Raw genomic sequence first — 18,705 nt, 5'->3', positions numbered from 1 at the left:
TCTTCATCTTGATCTGTTTCATGCTGCGTAAAAGGATCTTCAGGTGAGTCCAGACTGATCTTTCCTAACATCATACTTTAGTCTTTACATCTGACACTAGTTCACAAGAGCTCAGGTCATCATCAATCACATTTTCATTAATTTTATTAGGTTATTTTATGAATCTGTCACATTGTGGAACAGCTTTCTAGAGTATGAATTTTCATTTATTTGTGTTGATTTGGTGCAAGAAACAAAGAGGTGAAAATATCATTTATGATTTGACCTTTGTAGCAGTCAATATTGTCTCTGTCATAAAGTCAGATTTAATTATTAAATCATGAGACAGGTCTCAAGTTTTAATTATCTCTGATTAAACAGAAAATACTTTGAATACAATAGTATGTGATAATAAGTGTCAGTGTGTTTTCAGATGTTTTCAGAGGGAAGAGCGATTCATCAGTCAGCATGAGGATGATCCAGAAAACAGGTGAGTGAATTAAACTGAGAGAAAGAGGTGAATTAGATGGATGATGATGTAACTTACAGCTGATACAGATGAATATGAACTCAATCTGAATGTGTTTCACGCAGGGATCTGGTGAAGGTCGTATCTGCTGATCCTCGTTCACTGCAGGAATCTGAAACGGTTCAGTGTCCAGATTATGATCACCATCTGGTGCTATGAATCAACATCATGACATACATTTTTAACATGTACTCAGCCGACAGTGCTTTATTTTTCCTTCACAACAAGGCACAATGTGGATTTCCAGACCCTTCACCATCTCTGTTCCTCTCTGTTGAGATGAGCTGCTGACCTCCATACGATCTGCTGTGACTCTCATAACCTTCAAGAAACAGATCATGAACTGACCATCTCTTCATTACTATTTACAGCAGCAATTAAACATGAATGAACATCAGAAGATATGATAATGAAATCAATCATGTCTCATGTGATCCATCAAGCAGTGTTTCAATAAATGTCAATAAAACAGCTAGACAACAATAATGTCACGTAACAACACATTTACCTCAGAAAAGACATTCAGTAACCATAAACTCTAGAGAGAAGCATCTGATAAATACTTTAATTCACTAAAATCATCTCACTTTTCTCTGATTTAACTCCTCCAGTTTAAAGGGGGATACCAGTGTGTGGGTGTTTGTGGCTCAGCGTGCCAACATGCTTTTATCAAGAGCTGAGTAAATGATTTTATACTAAACACTTTAATTCACTGAAATCAAGCCACTATTCTCTGACTCATTCTGTGTATTATAGCTCTTCATTTTAAAGGGGAATACCAGTGTGTGGGTGTTTTTGTGTATAGCTTTTTATCAAGAAGAGCTGCTCTGCAATCACTTATTCTTACCAACTGACGTTTTGATTAAAAACTTGCATAGCACATGTTTGCATGCTTAAATCTATCTTATTTTTATTCATGCAAAGGTAATGATTAAGGAATTATGTGTCATTGGCACAGTTATTTGAGTGAAGCAATAGCCAGAACGATGATGACCACAAACACCACAGAAACACTCCTAAATGTCCAACACAAATGAACATCTTTCCCTTTTCTCAGAAATACATAATATACTCACTTCACTTCAACATTTACTCTCCTAAATCAGCAAAACAGACAGAGTTAGATGAATAACTCTGAATTGAATAAACACCGCCAGCATTTGATCTGTTTCTGACACTTCTCAGTCCTGATGTGTGTTGAGTGTCCGGCAGATGGCGCCAAATCATCTCATTCAAACTCTCACTGTGTTTGTTTGTGTGTAAACATTTTAATGAACACAAAATATTAATTCAATTAAATGTCTAATAAATGTTGGTTTAAAGCACTTAATTAATGACAATAACCAATTAACAAATTTCTTTATTACGAGCTAATTAAACGATAATTGTGTTATTACAGTGAGCTGCAGTGGTGACCGATAAAAGATGTTCTTTAACCTCGATTTCTTCTGTAACTAAAGTGCTCATTATTTGAATGACCTGATTCTGGATCTCATATAGTGCATTACAGGGAATGGTTTTCACGGCATGTTTCAGTTCAGGATCTTTTCTGAGGGTATACTCAAAGAGGGATAGAAACAGGTCACTACCACCATCCAACAACAAGCTACTGTAAGTGTGTCCTGGTGTCCATCTGCACAGAGAAACTCGATCATGTCACTTATGTGTTTCTACCTTAAATGAATTCGCTAACCGTGATTGTAAATTAAGTTATTACATTGTTAGCTAACTATGATTAAATATGTCTGAAATTACAATTTAGAGTGATCTGTTATCAGAGTTGACTGTCCAGATTATGTAATATTGACATGCATTCTCTGTAAAGCTGCTTTGAAACGATCTGTATTGTGAAAGCGCTATACAAATATATGTGAAAGGATTTATGCTTGAGAGGTAATAGTGATTTTGTTGAAGTTGAAACCAGTTCTGATGCTCACTGTTGGCTCTTTCGGCGGTGGACAGGGGTCAGCATGGGCACCCTGACTGGCTATTCAGTTATACAGTGGTTAGTAGGACACTACAGAGACTGTAATACATTGTGATGTTTGCTTACAGGAAAAAAGTATTGCGTTATCTGAGGAAAATACTGCTTGAGTGTATAAAGAAAGACTCTCACAAGAGTTATGTGACATGTGTTTATTGGTGTTTTGTCTGAGTAAGTGACATGTAAAGTGACAGAAGACATTGTGATTTAATAAAGACTTTACAGGTTACTGATGGCAGCACAACAGTCTCATTGTTAAAACATACTGCAGCAGCGCCAGTCGACAGCACAGGAACTTTCAAGAGATTATAAACACTAAAGTATGATTTCTTTCTATGAAGCTGCTTTAGCACAATTAGTCAAGCCATAATTATTTGTAAAGTTATTTTCAAGATGAAAAGCACTATTCAAATAAATGTGAAGCTTCAGCTGGACTGTGTTCTGTTGAGTGTGAGTGGATGGAGATGGACACAGATTGAATTTTGAGCATCATTGCTCTGTAAGTTTTGTGTGGATCTGTTCACACTCATATATATCAAAGATTTGTTTTTACTGAAAGTAGTTATGTATGAATTTGCAAATGTATAAAAGATTTATAGCTTTTAAGCTTGTTAGGTTTTTTTGCATAAAAATAATTAGGAAAATGTATTTTCTGAAATATATTTATAGAAGCACAGAGAGGAAGAGTCTCTCGGTTAGTAAGCACTCCAAGTACAATTACAATGAACTTTGAAGTGCTGCTTTAGTAATTATGGTCATTTAAACCAACTAACCACAGCTTGTGCAGCAATAATCCCAGCTGCCATCAGTAGTGTGGCACCACAGGTATTTTTCACCATGTTTGCCACAGGGGTGATTAGCCTTGCAGGTTTTGCCACTCACAGTGGAGTAGCAGTCATCAGAAGTACAGCACTTGTGTTTTGTGCCATCATCTGTGTAGCACGACCTAGAACCTGAACCATATTTGGCGCAGGCGTTGTCTCTGCGGCAGTACTGCCCGTTTTTAGCCTTACTTCTCCACAGTGGAGGACTGCAGTAATCCCAGCCGCCAGAGATTTTGTTACACCAGTAGTAGTCCTCACCGTATTTGCCGCAGGGGTGATCATCCTTGCATCGCTCTCCTTTATACGTGATGAGTGAGTACAGGGGTGAACACGCTATCAGTTCCTGGGCTGAGGAACACCTGTAGCTCTTGACATCATCCTGGTACAGACAGGGAGTAGAGCAGCAGGGCTTGGTTTCACCTCCTGTGCTGCTTGAGCAGGGCGAGCCATCAGCTGCAATCTTGCGCTTCGTTGGGACTAACTGGCATTCAATAGATTCTTTTCTGTAATTAGTTATAAGACAAGCTCTTTTAGCAGAAACCTGTAGCTCTTCTGACATAGTTAAATAAGAGCTCAAACTGTTGAAAGTTAATTTTACACTCATGTCAGTCACCTCGACATCCTCTCCATTAGTGCTGACTGTTTTGAGTGCATAATACGTTTTCTGCACATTTGGGGTCACTGGGAGACTGATTAATTTCTGAAATGCTTGCTTAACCTTGTTTAATTTATTATTGTCTTCAAAACAATCATCCACAAAGATCGTAATATTTGAGAGCTCATAGAGTTGATTGAGCCGAATGTTCATCTGTGAGACACTCATCAGGTTTACTTTACCTCTTGACAGGTTTTCTCCTATATAGCCAAAGGAAAAAGAGTTTTTATTATTAGAATTGTGTTTATAGCAGACAGCCGTCCAGATGTGAGAGGGCACCGTCACCCTTTCTGGCTCTTCAGAGATTTCCTTCTGTGGTATTCGTTTATTTGCATCAGGCACCGTACCCGTGACAATGTAGGCTGTTGCCTCCTCACTGTCAAGCTTCTTTGTCAAAAAACTCTTTAAAGTTCTCTCCCAGTTCTTCCACTGGATACAGTTGAAACGCGCATCCAAAGGTGCTGCATTGGTCAGTGTAAATGTTGCTGTACGGCCTTCATCACATTGGAAGCTGTTGGGGTTCAGTTGTCCTCGATCATATCCAGTGTCTCTGTAGTCACTGCTGATGGCTTGATTTACTTTATAAGTATCTTGATTCTTTTGATGCTCAGGGACCATATAATCAATTGTGGAGTTGGGTTCAGAAATCTGCAGAAGATGGATTATGATGGTTAGTTTGACCCAGGTGAAAAAAAAACTACATTTACATTTGTAGTACATTCTTTATTTTGGTGCTAAATAAAAGTGTCAAAGTTATACACTATAAATACACTATTTTAAAGTATATTTGTACTTCAGTAGTACTTCACTGCACTTGGAAAAGTATACTAAATACCAGCACTACTTAAGAAATAATGTACACTACCTCAAAAATATACATGAGAGTTTTATTAGTGTATTTGTTAAAAGTGTGCTTTGAATGCTTTAAACATTAGTTCAATCTTAGTAGACTTTTATGTAGTAATCCTAAACTTAAATTAAATTCATTTTATTACAAATATATTACTAATGTTCTAGTTATAAGTACATTTTCCCAACTGTGGTACTTAAGTACACTTAATATAAATGCACTTATTAGTACTAACACTTAAATAGTTTATTTGTGCATTGAAATGTACATTACCGCAAAAATATACAGATGAGTCTTATTAGTGTATTTGCTAAAGGTGTGCTTTCAATGCTTTAAAATTAATTTCAATCTTACTAGACTTTTACATAGTAATTCTAAGTTTAAATGACAATCACAAATATATTACTAATGCTCTAGTTATAAGTACATTTTCCCAACTGTGGTACTTAAGTACACTTAATATAAATGCACTTATTAGTACTAACACTTAAATAGTTTATTTGTGCATTGAAATGTACACCACCGCAAAAATATACAGATGAGTTTTATTAGTGTATTTGTTAAAAGTGTGCTTTCAATGCTTTAAAATTAATTTCAATCTTACTAGACTTTTACATAGTAATTCTAAGTTTAAATGATAATCACAAATATATTACTAATGTTCTAGTTATAAGTGCTTTTTCCCAAATGTGGTGGTACTTAAGTACACTTAATATAAATGCACCAATTAGAACTAACACTTCAAATGATTAAGATAAAGTAAACCAAATAGTGTTTTATAAGTGCATTACTTAAAAGTGTGCTATGAATGCTTTACATAAAATTTTATTGGATTTTATATATACTGTCAGTAAGATCTATATTAATGGATTTTCATGAAAAATACAGTACAAATGAATTAATTACAAGTAAACCCAGGTGAAAAAGACGTAGGCCTAGTATTGTATTGGTAAATGTGGTAAATGTATTAAAAAATACTTGAAATGCAAGTTGTTAATAATACATTTGTATTCCCAACATGCTTATTAAAAGTGCATTAAAAATATTTTGAATTGCATTTTAAAATATTTTTAAACAGTATACTAGAAGTACTTTGGTAATAAATATATGCTTAGTTACACTTTTAACATATAATCTGAAAACAAGCATACTTTTAATACATTTCTAAACAGTTTACTAGAAGTACATTGGTAATAAATATATGCTTTGATACACTTTTAAAAAATATGCTAAACACAAGTATACTTTTAGTGAAGTTAGTGTATTTACAGAAAACATATATTATGTTACTTTTACATAAAGTATTTTTTATATGAACTTTAAGAAAATAGCAAAATTATTCAGCTTTAAGTTGGTTTAAATGTACTTAATAAACATGAAATATAGCCTATTTTAATATTTATATATTTAGAATTTAAATATTTTCAAAATAAATATATTTAAAAAAAAACATTTTAACATTTACAATGTACCAACTTAATGTATTATAAACATTTGTCAAATATTATTAAGCATTGCCATAAGCATATTTAAAATGAATATGTTGTTCAGTTTTACTTATTTGTACCTGTAAACGGTTATGCTACTTAAAAGGCTGTTGTCCATTACATGATATGTTAATTGTAATAGAGTACTTCTGGAATTCCCACAAGGATTTCAACATCATATTATTTGAAATGCACCATAAATCAATAATCCAAATATGATTAAAAAATATATTTACTTTTGTTTATAATATCTCAGTTTTTCTTTCGTGTGGCTTTTGGAACCCTGTTATTCTGTGACTCCAGGTAAGATTTTTATTTGATTAACTTTACTTTTCTGTGCCAGTCGTATTTTTGATAAAGTGTAACAGCACGTCTTTTTCAATGCAGCTACATTCAATTTGACCAATCAGACGCGATCAGATGAAGATGCTGCTCGCAGAAGTTACTGGTAAGTTTTTAGTTGCTGTTTGCATAAAGAAAATGTATGCTGTTTGTATAAATTAAAAAATAAAAAACTGAAATCTGAGTGCAGAGACAAGCAAAGAAGAGTGTGTTTTAATGTAGTATCACCTCTGTTATAAGAGATTTTTTGAAACAGACCTAATAGAGGGTAGAGGATAGAGGATAAAAATGGACACTCATGTCAAGCTTGATGAGGATATAGTCAAAAGGTAAACTGAGAAGTCAACAAAATTCTAATAAATATCAATTCATTTTATACAAATTCTTTTTTCCCTTTCACAGATCCTGTGATAAAGCAGCCTTCAAATACTACAGTGTCTGAATTACAAGCCCTCAGTTGCAGAAAATGCAAGTTGTGCTCAAAGAAGTGACCCTCCACTTGAAGATGAAGATGTGACATTTAAATGCTTTTGTTTCTTTGTTTGGTTCAGACATTTGCATGCTTACATTTGTAAAAAAAAAAAAAAATGCACTTCACTTCTGTACTTTGTTTTTAAGTGACTTTTTCAGAAAAGTGCACTGTAATTCTTATTCACTAATGTCAAAATTCAGTATTTTTCCGTAATACAGGTATAACTAAAATGTTTCATTTATTTATTTGAAAGTATTTTGGTCAAAAGATTAAATGCTGTTGTACTTTTTTAATGTACTGTAAGAATATTTGTAATGGTGTACACAATATGTAGTGCATTAAAGTTTTTAGATTTCAAAGTGATAGATATATATATAAAAATATATACAGATAAAAACAGCTTTATGATAAACCAAGTAGTGTTATGCTAATGCATTTGTAATGACCTGAAATTGTACTGGAAATATACATAAAACACATTAAAACAGTACTTTAAATATACTCTAACTGTAATAGCAGAAGTATTAAAAATACATTTAAAATGTATTTAAAGAAGTACACTTAAATTGCACTAAATTTACTTAAAACGGGTCCATTGTAATTTAATATATTGCAAATAGCTTAAAATATGAACTTAGGTACATCTTGAAATACTGTACACTTATACTTCAAGTTGTTTCAAAATAATACATTTAATATGCACTATAATAGTATAATTGTAATATATTAAGTGTGTCCCAAAAGCACAATTTAAATATATTTAGTGCAGTAAAATACACATTATTTCAGTACACTTCCATAATGTACTTAAAGTGCTCTATTTTCGTGCACTAATTTTGTACTTATTGTACTAAAAGCTCTTCTTTAGTACTTCTTAATATCATCTTAAGTGCATCTAAGTGTACTCAACTGTGCTATTTTGAGACACCATGAATTTGAACTAAAATGTGCTTTTAACATACTATCTCTGTATTTAAAAAAATGTATTTAGTTACCACTTGTTGTATACTTGAACCCATCTATCATACGCTTTTAAATATACTTATCAGACATAGAAAATAGACTTATGATGTATTTCAAATATAAGATTAATATATAATGAATACATACAAAATGTATTTATAATATATGCCTACAACATTATGAATACATTTTGTATATATTTTGAATAATTCTTAAGTGTATTTCCTATGACTGATGAGTACATTTAAAAGTGTATGAAAGGTGGGTTCAAGTGTACTAAAAGTGGTAACTAAATACATTTTATATATTTAATACAGAGATAGTATGTTAAAAGCACATTTAGTTCAAATTCATGGTGTCTCAAAATAGCACAGTTGAGTACACTTAGATGCTCTTAAGATGATCTTAAGAAGTACTAAAGAAGAGCTTTTAGTATAATAAGTACAAAATAAGTTCACGAAAATAGAGCACTTTAAGTACATTAAGGAAGTGTACTAAGTGTACTAAAATAAAGTGTATTTTACTGCACTTTTTTCACCTGGGGATGTTTTATTGCTTGTGAGAAAAGACTTCATCTTCATACGAAAAAAGTTTTGTTCTTTCTCTCTGATTTGTCTCACAGTGGACAGTTTTACTTTCATAAAGTACCATCAATCTAATGTGTTTTATAAATTATTTGCAATTACAAAACAGACTGATGACCAATAATTGAATAAACTAAACACTACTGTGTTGTTTCTTATGAAATGCAGAGCCTACATTTTTCTGACATTGACATTATTTTCCTATTACTTTGAAGCTGCTTTGAAACAATCTGTATTGTATAAAGTGCTATAGAAACAAATGTAACTTAAACTGCTAATGAAAGTCTATTGTTAGAAATGAAGCACATAGTTACCTGTGGCTCTAAGTGCCACTTGTCTGTCCTTCCAGTAGTGTCTGAGCATGACCGTTTCAGTGTGTAGGCGCTGTAGAGGGGAATCCGGTGTGGAACCGAGTACAGAGTAGCACCAAAGAAGGAGCTGTGTGAAGTGGGGTGAAAAAATGTAGAAGAAATTTTCTTTTCATCCTCCAACCTCTGACAGATTCTCTTGGCATTCTGACCCATTCCTTCTGGTTCTGTTTCTTTGTAGAAAAACTTGCTACACTCATCAAAGGTCTCGACCACTTTTGCCTGAGCACTGAATGCTCTCAGCACAATACAGGTGAGCAGACCCAGAACAAACATGGTGTGAAGCTGGTCTTGTGTTTGAGAGACACCAGAAGCACAGCTGCCTTAAATACACAGTCAGAGTCAGTGATGATGTTGTGGGAGTGACTGAAATTAACACATGAGAAATGAGGAAGATGATGGCACCTTCGCTTCATCGTCTAATTTTAGAGTATGAACAGAAACACTGATTTACTGTGAAACACACAAACTTTCAAATTCTTCTCAGAAATATACACTACATGCACAGTTTGCGGTTTCCACATCAGTTTTCTAGTAGATGTTGTTTCATTTCTGCATCCGGAGCGAGAAGCAGGTTTTCTTCATAGTCAGAGCAACTCTGTTTTCTCCTGCTCCATGATCATTAAGTGCAGGTTTCTCTCAATAGTGAACGGGAAATGTAAACCCAAAGAGTCATTAGAGAGCACTTTGAAAAATCTCTACGCTGTTCTCATCTCTGTGTTTCTTGGTGAAACTCAACTTAATTCTTTGGATTATTTTCTTCATTTTTTTGTGGTGGAGAAAACTAAATGTCTCCAACACTTGGGTCAAAGTGTGTCTAAATCAAGTCTGAATGCAACAAAGGGGGAAATGAAACGAGACTGCTGTCTAAATAAATAAACTCATGACTTTTGAGTAACAAGCTGAAGTAATCTAGGAATCCAGATTTACTTTTACCTAGAAGGGTCTGTTGAATTATAAATATGAAGATTCAATCATATTGTAGAAAAATTATGCAATGAATCATGTCACCTTTGCCATGCTCCTATTCTATAGAATCTGAGCATGGCAAAGGTTGTCACAGACACGTCAGGTTCCACCTCCCTGCAATACCCACGCACTCAATCACCGGAGTTCTAATCACCGCCACCTGCACGTCATCATCACAGCAATCACCAGCACTATATCTGCCACACTCACACACACAGTCATTGTCCGGTCTCGTATGTATCACAGACTAATGTATACTTACCTCAAGGACTCCTATCTGCTACTTACCTGCTTCCAGTGTCTCCAGTGTCTCCAGTGTCTCCAGTGTCTCCAGTGTCTCCAGTGTCTCCAGTGTCTCCAGTGTCTCCAGTGTCTCCAGTGTCTCCAGTGTCTCCAGTGTCTCCAGTGTCTCCAGTGTCTCCAGTGTCTCCAGTGTCTCCAGTCATCCTCCTGTGTGCTTCTCCGTGTGTGTGAGTGTTCCCCGTCTTCAGTCATCTGGATTACCTTCCAAGAACTCCATCTGCAAACCACAAAGGACAGTATCATTCTCCTATCATATCATCTAACTCTCCATTTACCATTTACTCACCTGATCTCTGCTGATATCAATAAAACTGCCATACTTGCTTTTACATCTGCCTCCGTGCCGTCTGTATTGTAACAAAGGTGACATGAATCCTATTCTAAAATCAACTGCAGGCGGTAGATCCTTCTCCTATTTGGCACCCAAACTCTGGAACAATCTTCCTAGCATTGTTCGGGATGCAGACACACTCTGTCAGTTTAAATCTAGACTAAAAACACATCTCTTTAACCTGGCATACACATAATCACATTATATATTTATATTTTCAAATCCGTTAAAGGATTATTAGGCTGCATAAATTAGGTCAGCTGGAACCGGGAACACTTCCTATAACACCAGATGTACTCGTTACATCAGAAGAAGAATGGCATCTACGCTAATATTAGTCTCTCTGTTTATCCCGAGGTTTACTGTAGTCAACTGGATCTGGGCCGTATCCAGCTGAGACCAAGGACCGGTGCCATGACACGACCACAATGCAGCCCTGAAGTATCAGCAGAGATCGAGTCAACTGGATCATCCATTGTGAAGACATCATCAACACGACAGCCAGTGCCACAGTTCCTCAACAAACCGTCCATACCGGCATGATGAATACGATCCTCAACTGGACACGACCACAACGCAGCCCTGAAGTATCAGCAGAGATCGAGTCGACTAGATCATCCATTGTGAAGACATCATCAACACGACAGCCAGTGCCACAGTTCCTCAACAAACCGTCCATACCGGCGTGATAAATACGATCCTCAATTGGATGGAACTGAAATTAATACTTTGATTGTTGCGATCCTATCAGATTTATGATAGCAACCTGATTTGTAACAAAGCACTGTTCGCCAGAGGAGAACTGGCCCCCCGACTAAGCCTGGTTTCTCCCAAGGTTTTTTTTCTCCATTTTAACACCTATTTGCCACTTGTTTGCCACCTGATGTCACCTGTTGGAGTTTGGGTTCCTTGCCACTGTCACCTTTGGCTTGCTTAGTTGGGGACACTTGACATTTGACTTGACATTTGATATTCAACAGTATTCTTAACAGTGCTTTGATCTGCCTGCATTGACACTATTCTTGAAGAGCTGCTGTGCAGCAAAAATTATGTACCAGTTATCAATGTAAAGCTGCTTTGACACAATCTGCATTGTAAAAAGCGCTATATAAATAAAGATGACTTGACTTCAGTATGAGTTTATTGTGTGAATGTATGTTTCACTTTGTACTTTCTTTTTTTTCCCTTTGCATTATTGTTCAGCACTTTGGTCAGCCATGCTTGCTGTTTTTAAATGTGCTATATAAATAAAACAACCTTGGCTGATCGCCACTTGATGTGGGAATGGAGGCCTTTAAGGCCTCCTTTTCTGGTCGACTTGTTGGCAGGATACCTGGGAAACCATGCCACCATTGGCCACGCCCCATCACTGACGGATAGGCCCTAACAGGCCTGTTCACGATGTTTGGCAGCGTTTTTCATGTATTAACCATTTTGGAAACTTCTAATAAATGGCCTTTGGGTGGTATGGTTATGGTAGCCACTTGCTGATGCCACGTGTTTACTAAGGCAGGCCTACTTCGGCCTCCGGTGTAACATGTGGAGTTCAGTCATGTACTCCTCTTGCTATGAGAGTAACAGGGTGCTTTTTACAGAGTATTCCGAGTGGCTAGCCCCTCAGGTTGAGTATGGTAGTGAAACCTTACTGAGGTTTGGTTTAATCTACATTTGCCTCCCTAAGTCTGATTCTACTCTAGTTGAGCTAAGAGCCACCTAGCGCCTAGGGTGGATCTTTTGTGCTCCTAGAAATGGCCATGAGACTTACGCCGTGTGTCTTAGAGGTTGCTAGGCCTATGGGCTGCCTTTTTTGAACACACTGGAGTATGTCTGGGTGTATTTCTCTTTGAGAATTATCTGTATACACTTTTGTTGGCCAGAGGCCCAAGTGATAAATCCAACGTCCTTTTTGTCTGGTTGTTTATCGTCCTTGAGGCCTAAACACTGCCACAAGCTGATGCCACGTGTCTGTTGAGGTTATAGGCCCCTCCAGGCCTTCCTTAATACGTGTTGGCATACACTGTACTCCTCTTGCTTTAAAGAGTAAAAGGTGCTTTTACTGAGTACACTGCTCGTTGGATTGTGTTAGGTGGATTGTCATGCGGACATTTTACAGCCTCTTATGTTGCCATTGAAGTCGTTTGTCTACCTCAGCAAGACAGGTGTTCAGGGTGGCCCTTAAATCCGGGCCACTTTCTGTATAGACTTCTGTTTTCACATAACTACTATCATGCTGTAGGCCCCTCCTCAGCCTCCATGAGCATGTGTCCATTGCAGGGTCTACCTGTTAGGTGAGCTTCATACTTCCCTTTTAGGGTTACATTTGTAATAGTGCTTAGCTCCCTAAGCTGATCATGGTGGTAGGCCTTAATCAGGCCTCCTCCTAAGATTCAGCCTCAGGCTGGTTTGTGCTCCCCTGGATCAGGGTTCTCTAGCGCACAGCCTCCTCAGTGCGTTAATTAAGCACTGGGTAGATTCTAGGATGAGTGGATTGTACTCCCCTCAATACGAGGGTTCATAGCACTCAGCTGAGTTCTGCTCTCCAGGATGCCCGTCTCTAAGCGTGGGTTTGAGTTTGTTTCTGCCTCTTTGCAGTCACTCTTACTTACTATCTTCTATGAAGAATGTGTTTTTAGAGGCTCTGTATTCAGACAGGATTGGCCAAGACTAACCCTGCATCCCAATGTGCATACTATCCATCCTATCCGCCCTAAATAGTACTGAAAATTACTAATATCGCATACTATTTAGGATGGATAGTATGCACATTGAGACGCAGGCTAAGTTTGTCTCGTGACAGACCAGGTCGGCCTCCCTGGTGGCATTGGGGTTGACTTCGTTCCTCTCTAAGTGACTGGCCGAGGTTGCCTTCGGTTCCTTGGCCACATTCCCTTAAAGGGACCACTTTCTCTTTGGAAAAGCTGGTTCCAGACGCCTTAGCAGCTTCTGTAGGCCCTCTGAGGAAGACCTTCTTGAAGTTCAGCTTGGGCTGTTGGCCAAAGGGAATGCTGTCACTGACAGCCTGGTGTGACCTGAGGGGGAGTTGCCAAACAGTTCTCTAACTGCTCTGGAGCCTTTGTCTCAGCCATATTTTTTGGCAGGCACTCTCCTCAAGCATGGCGGCGTGGGTATATCATTCCCCATAGCATTTGCAAACGCAGAGTAGAAGTTCCCTTTCGAAAGGGAACGTCTCAGGTTTCGTATGTAACCATGGTTCCCTGAGAACAGGGAACGAGACTCTGCGTTTCCTTGCCATGCTTTGGGCTGTCTCCTGAACAGTCCCTCAAGACGATGGATAATGACTGCTTCCCCAGGCGTGCCTTGTATACTTCCAGGTCGTGCCGTATGACGTCATAGGCTGTAGCCGGCCAATAGGCATTGGAGTTATTAGATAGTTGGCTTTCAGACACAGAGTCACGTGACATTCCCCCATAGCATATGCAAATGCAGACTCTCGTTCCCTGTTCTCATGGAACCATGGTTACATACGTAACGTGAGACATTTTTTTCCCACTGTGAACCATGACTTCTTGAGGTTTGACTGAATAAATATAAACGAAGCTGCTGTTCATGTTTTTAATGTTGTTTATTCACATTAATTGCATTATTTATAGAAATGATCCGTGTTTTTGTCCATACAGTGAGAGTTCCGTGTTGTTTCTGTGCTCCACTGAAGAAACTTGCACAGATTTGAATGAAACTTCAAATCTTAAATAAGCTTTAAATTCACGTTTGCAAAATACAGTGGATCGAATGTAATACAATTTAGTGCAGATGACAATGAAACAAAATATTCCAGAATTCTGTTGCTTTAGCTTTCTATATTTAGAGTGAAAAACAGCAAGGATCATGATGTTTCTGCTGCAGCCCTTACGAAAAATACGTTTATTCAAGTGTGCTATTAGTATACTTCTTTTAAACTGAAAATAAGAAAGTATTCTTTCAGTGTACTTTTTATATACTTCTGAGAAAATTGATACCTAAAATTGCACTTAAGTATACTTGACTTATACTGACAGAAAAGTCCAAGTATATTTGGCCTATACTTGGACTCAGTCTTTTGACTGAGATATACTTAAAAGTAAAGTATATTTATAAAAGTAGAGTATAAACGTACTTCGTTTGAAAATATTGATTTATAAAGAAAACAGATATATTCCTAATTCTGAGTATCTGAATTTTTGTGTAGGCTAGTCCACTGATAGTGTACAGGAATTTACTTCAAATCTTTTTCACTCTTTCCGCCATTGACTGAATTTTCAGGCTATATGGTAGGGGGCGCAGTTACGCATCTTCTGAATGAGGACAGAATCTCCAGATCAAAATGCAGGAGAAGAAGCAGCTGAAACAAGTGATAGGCCCTGTCCCAAATGGCACACTTCATGTGCACTTTCGGTCAAGACTGCAGGGTGTCCCATTCGTCATTTAAGCGTAAAGAAGGGTGCTATGCGCCCTCATCGTGCACTTCTGCTGAGCCCGCAAGACTGTGAGCTACGCAGAGGACTTTACCCAGCAGTCAAAGAGGCATTACGTTGTGAAAGTGCGGACTCAGAGGAAGACCGTGATGGTTTAGGTTGCCATTTGAGACAGGGCCATAGAAGATTACTCACGCAAATGTAGGGATCATCAAACAGCATTTAAACCAAAACTGCCAAACGTTACTGAATGAGGACTGAGAAGCTTTAGGGGTGTTTATGGAGTTGATCTACTTCATCTGTGTTTGATCATCATTCTGAATCCCTTACGTAAGTCATAACACACATAGCGAACTTTACACTTAAAAGGAGAGAATTCACAACAATACTTAAAGTGCAAAAATAATATATAAAAAGTAAACTATAAGTGTGATGTTATGTTCATTGAAAGAAAACTTACAAGTATACACTAAACTAGTAGTTTACTGAGAGTATATTTCAAAGTGTACTTTCATATACTAAAAATGTACTACTAGTATTAAAATAGTAAACTACTAGTTTACTTGTAGTACAGATGTAGTACAAATGAGAAACGTAGCTGTGAACTAGTTGTGTACTTAAAGTACACGTAAATGTATACTTCAGTAGGGCCAATTTAGTCCCAAGTGGTATTAAAATAGTACACTTACAAGTCTACTACTAGTACATTGATATTAGTATACTTATTACATAAAGTATACTTAAAATATACTTGAACATTATTTAAAGGGTCAGTTCACCCAAAAATGAAAATAATGTCATTAATTACTCTCCCTCATGTCGTTCCACACCTGTAAGACTTTCGTTAATCTTCAGAACACAAATTAATATATTTTTGATTAAATTTGATGGCTCAGTGAGGCCTGCATCAAGTCTCTCAAGATCCATAAAGGTACTAAAAACATATTTGAAACAGTTCATGTGAGTTAAGTGGTACTATCTTAATATTATAAAGTGAAGTCTTTTTGTGTACTAAAAAAATAAAAGAAAATAACTACTTTATTCAACAATATCTATAAGGGTCAATTTCAAAACACTCAAAAACTTTGGATTTATATATATATATATATATATATATATATATATTTTTTTTTTTTTTTTTTTTGTGGTGGTGGTGGTGGAGAAAACTAAATGTCTCCAACACTTGGGTCAAAGTGTGTCTAAATCGAGTCTGAATGCAACAAAAGGGGAAATGAAACGAGACTGCTGTCTAAATAAATAAACTCATGACTTCTGAGTAACAAGCTGAAGTAATCTAGGAATCCAGATTTGCTTTTATCCAGTAACAGAAGGGTCTGTTGAATTATAAATATGAAGAATCAGTCATATTGTAGAAAAATGATTCAGGGAATCATGTCACGTTTGCCATTCTCCTATTCTATAACAACTGTTCTATTCTTTTGCTGATGGGATTCTCTCTGAAATTGGTGATTAAAGCATGTTCAAAGGTATTGTCTATAGTCTGTCTGGTTAGAGGAACGCTAGAGACCTTATTCCCACGTGATAGTGTGCTGTTCTCTCTACATGTTTGCTTTCTGAGCGTGAATATAGATAAACACAAGCCAGACTCTGTTCAATAGCCAGAATACGAGTGTCTTGCTCCTTTAATGATGGGCAGAAATGCCAGCCACTGAACCGAGTAAAAAGACAATGTTTTCATCAGGGTTTAGAAAGAGGATTGACTCAGATGCTACATAAACATGCTGTATGTCGACCGTTCACTGCGCCATGAGCTTGTGGAAACACGGCAAAATATAAATTTAGATTTTTAAAATATGATTTTTTTATTTATATGACAATTATATTGTCAAAATGACAGTATGTGTGAGTTTATTAGCAGAAAGACTTTACAGATAATGTATTAACTAACATGAACTAACCATGAGCATTACATTTGTTACTGTATTTACTAATCTTCGTTAACGTTAGTTAATGAAAATACAGTTGTTCATTGTTTGTTCATGTTAGTTCACAGTGATTTAACTAATGTTAACAAGATTTTAATAATGTTTTAGTAAATGTTGAAATTAACATTAACAAAGATTAATAAATGCTGTATAAGTGCAGTTCATTATTAGTTCATGTTAACTAATGTAGTTAATTAAGGAAGCTTATTGTAAAGTGTTACCGAAAGACTCCTATTGATGAGGAGTGATGAAGGCTGTACAAGAACACAAAACAGAAATGCAATTCCAGTGTACTGCACTAAACAGACACAGACCATAAGTTCATTAACTATAGACGAACTGCCACCCAACTACACACGTGACATCTAGAGACTAATGACAAGCTTTTTATCTTGTTGATATATATTGAAACCATCTGTGAAATAGTCAAAAGTTAGTGCTTCTGTATTGATTTATTGGAAAATGAAGCAGTATTTATCAACCATGTTAATGTTAGGATTGTGATTAAACTGACTCAATGTTAAGCAAGAATGTTCCTGCAGTCTGCCATTTCCACGCCTGTTGAAGTGATGAACAGCACTACTGGTGGTCGTTTTCAGAGATGGTAACAGACGGTTTATATTGTGTGGCCTGTGCTAAAACTTTCATCCTCTGTAGCACCATGATATGTGCAAAAACAGTTCACGTACAGCCCTGTGTGACCCGCCTCATCATGTGTTATTGAGATCATTCACACCAACAGAACTTACAATTGATGTCAGCATCTCTGCTGTTGCTCCTCTTCATCTGCTCCATGATATATTTCCCTCCGTTCTCCATCATCATTCCTTCAATCTTCTGCAGTAGTTCTTGTACTTGACTGTCTGATTTAATCTTGTTATTGAAACAGTGAAACTTTCCTCCACATTCTGTCACCGATCGCTGGAGATCTCCATTATCTTTTAGATGTTCATCAATGTTGTCATCCAGATATTTCAGTTCATCTCCATGTGTGAACAGAATCATGATGTACTTCTGAACTTCAGGACCTAATAAAGACTTAATATAATATAAGATATCTTCCTCATTTCCCACAGGTTCCTCTAGAGGAACGGTGAGCAGAACTGAACTGAGACCTGCTGAACATCCAGAGACCAGCTGCTCTTTCATCATCTTCAGCTTCTCTTTATTCAGATCTGGATCCAGTTGTTCTGGACAATCATGTTTCCTAGATGAGCTTTTCCAGAATCTTCCTGCCCATCAGAAGAATCCAGATCACTGGATCATCTGGACCAGCTGACATCTCTGAAACAGACAGATAATATGGAATATGAATATAAATATAATGTCAAGTTAATTGTCTGTGTATAGTTTTATGGCCCAAAATCACAGAGAGTGCTGCTGGTTTTGTCAAAAAAAAAATAATAATAATAATGCATTTTTGTTGTTGTTTTGCAATAAAACCCTTTAATCACCATATTTATAATCAAACCATCATATTTAAAAAATATATTAATCATCATATAACAAAATATTATAATTATTGTTACAACTGTAAATATATATTAAATTATTATGGGATCTCCTTCAATGCTTTCAGAATCTTTACTTTTTAAAATAATCTTGTTTCTATCTATTCTTCGTTTCTTGGACTCTCACATGTGCTGCGGAGTCAAATCTCGCTCTAGTTAAACAGTTCAAAACTTCAACTCAAGAATCATTGCACAG

At 36.5% G+C, this 18,705-nt stretch overlaps 2 protein-coding genes across 2 annotated transcripts; both read right to left on the bottom strand.

The window, feature by feature from the left end:
- Nucleotides 1-2,541: 2,541 nt before the first annotated feature.
- LOC125273890 lies at nt 2,542-9,360 on the bottom strand. The gene is made up of 2 exons (XM_048199679.1): nt 8,984-9,360; nt 2,542-4,619 (listed from the first exon to the last, which is right to left on the bottom strand). Exons 1-2 carry the CDS (start codon nt 9,311-9,313, stop codon nt 3,261-3,263), a joined length of 1,689 nt encoding a protein of 562 aa, XP_048055636.1. The 5' UTR covers nt 9,314-9,360; the 3' UTR covers nt 2,542-3,260.
- Nucleotides 9,361-17,551: 8,191 nt separating this feature from the next.
- LOC125269574 (GTPase IMAP family member 9-like) lies at nt 17,552-18,237 on the bottom strand (the record flags this gene model as incomplete). The annotated part of the gene is made up of 1 exon (XM_048192526.1): nt 17,552-18,237. A coding segment is annotated over one exon (513 nt), but the record flags the coding sequence as incomplete, so codon positions are not given.
- Between the last annotated feature and the right edge of the window lie 468 nt (nt 18,238-18,705).

The sequence above is a fragment of the Megalobrama amblycephala genome, linkage group LG1 (genome assembly GCF_018812025.1).
Source record: "Megalobrama amblycephala isolate DHTTF-2021 linkage group LG1, ASM1881202v1, whole genome shotgun sequence".
Lineage (NCBI taxonomy): Eukaryota > Metazoa > Chordata > Actinopteri > Cypriniformes > Xenocyprididae > Megalobrama > Megalobrama amblycephala.
The sequence above is the reverse complement of the archived record's forward strand: the minus strand, read 5'-3'. Positions and strand labels throughout refer to the sequence as shown.

Bases quoted from the DNA above. Each gene is read 5' to 3' on its own strand.
- LOC125273890 (XM_048199679.1), bottom strand. From the start codon at position 9,313: ATGTTTGTTCTGGGTCTGCTCACCTGTATTGTGCTGAGAGCATTCAGT. The intron at 4,620-8,983 runs GTAACTATGTGC...CATCTTCTGCAG, and splicing joins AGTGGCACTTAGAGCCACAG to ATTTCTGAACCCAACTCCAC.